Source organism: Lathyrus oleraceus, chromosome 5, assembly GCF_024323335.1.
Source record: "Lathyrus oleraceus cultivar Zhongwan6 chromosome 5, CAAS_Psat_ZW6_1.0, whole genome shotgun sequence".
NCBI lineage: Eukaryota > Viridiplantae > Streptophyta > Magnoliopsida > Fabales > Fabaceae > Lathyrus > Lathyrus oleraceus.
In genome coordinates, this window is record NC_066583.1 from 13,621,720 (window position 1) to 13,627,280 (window position 5,561).

The 5,561-nt window shown below is 38.6% G+C and overlaps 1 protein-coding gene across 1 annotated transcript; it reads left to right on the top strand.

The window, feature by feature from the left end:
• The first annotated feature begins 235 nt into the window (after nucleotides 1–235).
• LOC127078459 (uncharacterized) lies at nucleotides 236–3,039 on the top strand. The gene is made up of 5 exons (XM_051018914.1): nucleotides 236–335; nucleotides 436–1,842; nucleotides 2,353–2,423; nucleotides 2,496–2,744; nucleotides 2,818–3,039. Exons 1-5 carry the CDS (start codon nucleotides 236–238, stop codon nucleotides 3,037–3,039), a joined length of 2,049 nt encoding a protein of 682 aa, XP_050874871.1.
• The last annotated feature ends 2,522 nt before the right edge of the window (nucleotides 3,040–5,561 follow it).

Genomic DNA, 5,561 nt, shown 5'->3' on the forward strand with positions numbered 1-5,561 from the left:
CAAAAACTCAAATGTTTTTATCATCTTCCCTTATAAATACTCACAACCTATTTTCTCTGAAACTTTTTTTTACGCTTCAAACTTTCTTCTTCATACCCATTTTCATACTTTCAACTTTCCTGAAAAAATTTCTTTGTTCTTCTCAACAATGGCTCCTCCAAAATCTTCCAGCAGCAAACACTCCAAGAAGACCCAAGATTCAACACTTCATCCTGCGCACGAGTAGAATGGACCAATGATTGTTGGAAATCAACAATACGTTCCTGAACCTCCCAATGAGAGAGAGAAGGAATGTATCTACAAATCCCAGGTATTAATTCTTGTTCTTGTTTCTGGTATTTGTCACGCTATGTTAGGTCCATTCCCCAATCCAGATATTAAACCAGATTGTCTGAAAGAATTTTTTTCCCACCTATTTCCATACCAAACCCATAGGTGCTGGAGTAAAACCTCAACCTCAAGAAAAAACTGTAGAACAAATTGACCCACAAAGTTCGACTGATGATGGAGAGTTGAATTTAACTTATTTGAATTATGCTAGGATCTTTAGAACTTGTCCATGGTCGAAAGACCCTTCAGACTATTTATCGTGGCTAGATAAGGTTGAAAAGATTAAAGGAGATCTCTGGAAGGAAATAGGCATTTTCGACCTCATTCAATTGTCGAGAGTAGGACCCAACATTTTCCCCAATATGCTTTTAGCTTCCCTCTATTTTTGGGATAGTACCTATAACACTTTTCACCTTCCTTGTGGGATGGTCACACCCACTCTCTTCGACGCAACAGCCATCGTTGGCCTTCGCCCCAATGGGATAGATTTCGACCCCACCAACCTAAATGAAGATTCTATAGCTTTCGACACTAGCTTTGCTCCATACTCTTTATTCATGTCTCATTATCATGACAAGGATACCACAGAAGTCTCGGATGTCGAACATATAGCCTTTTTGACTCTATGGCTAACAAAATATGTGTTTTTCTCCCGTTCCCTCCAAGTTGCCAAAAGATTCATCACTATGGCCAATCAGTTTCACGCAGGAACCAAACTATGCTTAAGTGAAATGATTTTGGCGAATCTTTACGAATCCTTGAGTGAGAGTGTAAAGTTTTTGAAAACCATCAAAGACAGAGGTAAAATCAATTTGTCAGGACCTTTCTGGCTTTTACAATTATGGCTCAATGCCACCTTTGAAGCTTCTCTTCCTGTAAAACACGAAGTGAACGAAGAAAAAGTGAAGGACATGACTGTCGAATGGCCTAGGTTGGTGCAACTAACGCCAACTGATGAAGGAATTAGCCTTCGACAAGCTTTCAACGATTATGTCATGATGTTTTCCAGAAGGTATCATTTTACTTCGACCATGGCACCCTTTGCTAGTAGAAAAATTGGAGTTGAATGGTTTACCCAACAACTGCCTTTGGAAATGCAGAAGGATGAGAATATATTTTTGGATGTTTGGGAATCATTTTTAACCCCCGGGCTCCTTTTTTCCCATCATAACGTGACCAAAACCCAAATAGCTTTGATAGTCTACCAACCCAATCTCGTTGCTAGACAGTTTGGCTTGATCCAAATAAAACCTCGACCCATCTTCCCAAAGAAAGGATCTATCATTTTTTACAACTCCCTTCATAATGAAGATAAGAGCAAAGAGTTGTCGAAGAAGCTAACTGATGATTCTCTTGATATTCGACCAGTGATCTTTCGACCATATTTTCTCTGTACTCCTGAGTTTGATGAATGGTGGAAGGATTATTATTCTACCAGATTTTTTGACGTAACAGCCTTCACCACACATTTAACAAATGCTTTTGCTTTCGTGCAGGATCGGACCAAAAAAGGTATTCAAAGACACATTAAAGAAATACAAAAATTTCAAAAATATTTTGAAACCGTGTATAGACCTGATGATCTTAGTCGAACCATACGCGAAGCAGCAGTAATTTTAAAACATAAATTGACGGAGAGGTTTGAAAAATTGTCATTGCCTTCACATGTTCGACCAGAAGCGCGCTATGACCTGGCTTTCAGCTGTCATCCACCAAAATTTCCTCCTCTACCAACTGCTGAGTTTGGCGTGGCATTAAGCCCTTCATTTCCAGATTAGTTCGTTTGTGGGGACTATATGAAACTTCTTCGTCAACATTACAAAAAACCTGCTGAGCGTGTGGTTCCGACTAAGTATCATCTGGACGATTACCAATGACACCTTCATATTGGAATAGAACACGTTCGCGTGGAAAGTCCCATTCTTGAAGGTGTTAACAGAAAACACGAATTTTCTTTTGTTGTTCTAACTATATTATCATGTATTTCTTATATTTGTTTCTAATTTTCCTTTCTTTCCTTAGCCGTAAAGATCCCTACCAAGAAAGCTTCTGTCGAAGCGTCACCAAGTGTTGCTAAGAAACCTTCGACAAAGGTACAAACCTCACCCTTTTCATTTATTCTTTTTCCTTTTAAGAAATTAACCGGCTTTGGTTTGCATGACTAGGTAAGTCGAAAGCCCCCACCAGTCCAAAAAAGAAAGAAAGAAGAGGAGAAAGTTTCCAATGAAGAATCTGGTGATGAATCTCCAGAGCCAAACCCCCTTCCTCAGGAGAAGACAAAAAACAAGAGGGTATCTTCCCAAAGATCCATTGTTAAGTCAGCTAAAAAAGATTCTTCAAGTACTCCAACTGCCAAACTTCAGTCGAAGGATACAGAGAGTGGGAAATCTAGTTTTAATACTGAGATTCCTGAGGTAAATCCTTATTTCGACTATCTATGTTCATCTTCATTGCATTTTTTTTCTTCTAACTTAGAATTATTTTCAGAAACAATTCACTGTCGGAGGAAAATCTACAGATAAAAACAAACCAAAACCTGATAGTGGTTCTGTTCTCAAAACTGTCAGCTCGACGTCCACTTCTCCGAAGGATTCGACAAAAGGATCAACAATGGAGATGGCGCTGACAAAAATTAATCATGAACCTGAGAAAACTCTGGAAGAGACAGTCCAAGAAGAAGATATCCCCAAAAATGATCATGACAGATAGACTGTAGCAGAATTCGACGCTACAATGAGTGAAGCTTCTGAAGACGATTCTTCTTCTCATCCAAGATTAAATGCTGCAAATAAGGGCGATGACACTAACATGGAAACTGGGGTCGAAGATGACCATGAAGAAGAAACTGCTAAAGATGAGGATGACCAGTCGAAACAACCAGATGCTGGGAAAACTTTAGGGCGAAGCACTCAACCCGCTCCTGACCAGACCAAAGGAAGTGCCATATCAACTGGTTCGACTGGTTTCTCTCGCGAAGAGCTTGAGAGTCTCAAGGTGCAGAAACCCTTAGAATATCTTAAGGCCATGCTTAGCGCTCGTTACAATTTTCAAGATTCTTCGCAAAGCAGTTCGACTACCTCTGGGGCCACTTCTGAAGCGCAATCTCTTGACAACATCTTGACCAAGATTAAGACGAAAATCCTTGATGTTGATTTGTTCAAAGTTTTAGAAGAAAGTGCCACTGCTCATATTGAACTCAAGAAGATTTTGAAACAAATAAACATCTTGGAAACTTCTGCTGAGGTTGGCAATTTTGTGATGGAGCTGATGACCCTCATTGACTTGGCGACTGCAGACCTTCATCGTCAAAGAGATATTTCCCAGCAAATCTCCACAAAAATCTGAGACTCAAGTTGCTGAATGGGATGCTGTTGCTACTTCGACTGACGAAGTTTCAAAGCTGCAGCAACTTTCTGAAACTTATATCAAAGAAGTTGCTGCTTGTGATGATAATATCCAGAAATGGGAGAAACAAATAGTTGTTCTTCAAGAAAAAATCTCCCAAGAGAAAAAGCGCAGAGCATCCATACAACAACCTAAGCAAAATGAGATTGATGACGAACTGAAGGTGGGTATTCGACATGCAGAAAGGGCTCAGCAACTTAGTCAAGAGATTGAGACTCTCTCTACCCACAGAAGTCTTTGTGATCATCGACTCCAGTTTCAGAAAAAGAAATTTGCCACATTGAAGGAAGCTTTTGCTAGTATCAAATTGTAGTCGAATTAGTTTAACAATTCTCATCCCTTTGAGGCTTTCTTTGTAATAACTTTGGTGCCAAATTTGTTTGGCAAAGCTATCACAATTATTCTACTGCTATTTTTACTTCTTGCAATATTAGCTTATTTTTTTTCAAATACTTGCCATTTATCTTTAAGATTCTCTCGTCTTTTCCTATCTCTTCAATCTCATACGCACCATTTGAAAAACTTTTCAAAATCTGGAAAGGTCATTCCCACTTAGGAGACCATTTTCCCATTAATCTATCTTTTCGATCCATAGGAAGGATTACTTTCCAAACAAGATCACCAATTAAAAAGGTCTTGAATTTTACTTTCTTATTGTAAAACTTTTTGACTCTTTCTTTTTGTCTCTTTATTAGATCTAGTGCACGCAACCTTTCTTCGTCTAAATCAACTAATTCGTCCATCATCATATTCCAATATATATCTGATGGAATTTCATAATGCCTTTGAACTCTAACTGATTGCAAATATATTTCGACTGGTAAAACCGCATCATGTCCATAGGTCAACTTAAATGGAGTCGAATTTGTTGCTTCTTTTGGAGATGTTCGACAAGCCCACAAAACTTGATCTAAAGTTTTATGCCAGTTTTTAGGTTTTCTCCCCTCGTGCTTTTTGATCAAATTTATCACTACCTTGTTGGCTGCTTCAACTTGTCCATTGGCTTGAGCATAGTAAGGTGTCGAAGTAAGGAGTTTAAGTCTTGTTTCTTGTGCAAATTTCTGCATATTTTTACCAGTGAACACAGATCCTTGATCTGTTGTTATTGTTTCTGGTATCCCAAATCTATAAATTATGTGCTTTTGGATAAAATCTATAACTGCTTCTTGATCCACATTTACCAATGGTATGGCTTCAATCCACTTAGTAAAATAGTCTATTCCAACCAAAATGTACTTTTGCCCTTTTGAAGAAGCTGGTCGAATTTCACCAATCAAGTCTAAAGCCCAACCTCTAAATGGCCAAGGCTTTATAATTGAATGCAACTCACTTGCAGGAACATGTGGTATGCCTGCATGTACTTGACATTCCTGACAACCTTTTGCAAATTCGACACAGTCCTTCAGCATTGTTGGCCAATACATTCCTTGTTGGAATAATAACCATTTCATTTTATGACCTGCTTGGTGTGCGCCACACGCTCCATTGTGCACATTCGACAAAGCTATGTAAGCTTCATCTTCACCTAAGAATTTCAACAAGCCTCCTTCTGCAGTCTTTTTGAACAATTTGTTTCCAAAAAGTACATAACTTAAAGCTCTATATTTTACCTTTCTTTCGGCTTTCTGATTTGGGTCTTGTAGATAATCCTTGATGGGCTTTCTCCAGTCTTCAATTCCTGAATCATCTATATTGAATATCTCAAAATTTTCTTCGTCACCATATCCTAATCTTATTGACTCCAAATCTGATGGGGACAATTTGGTAGATATGACTCTTCCTCTGACTTTCAATAGCCTTTTCTAACTTTTCCTTCGACACTTTGT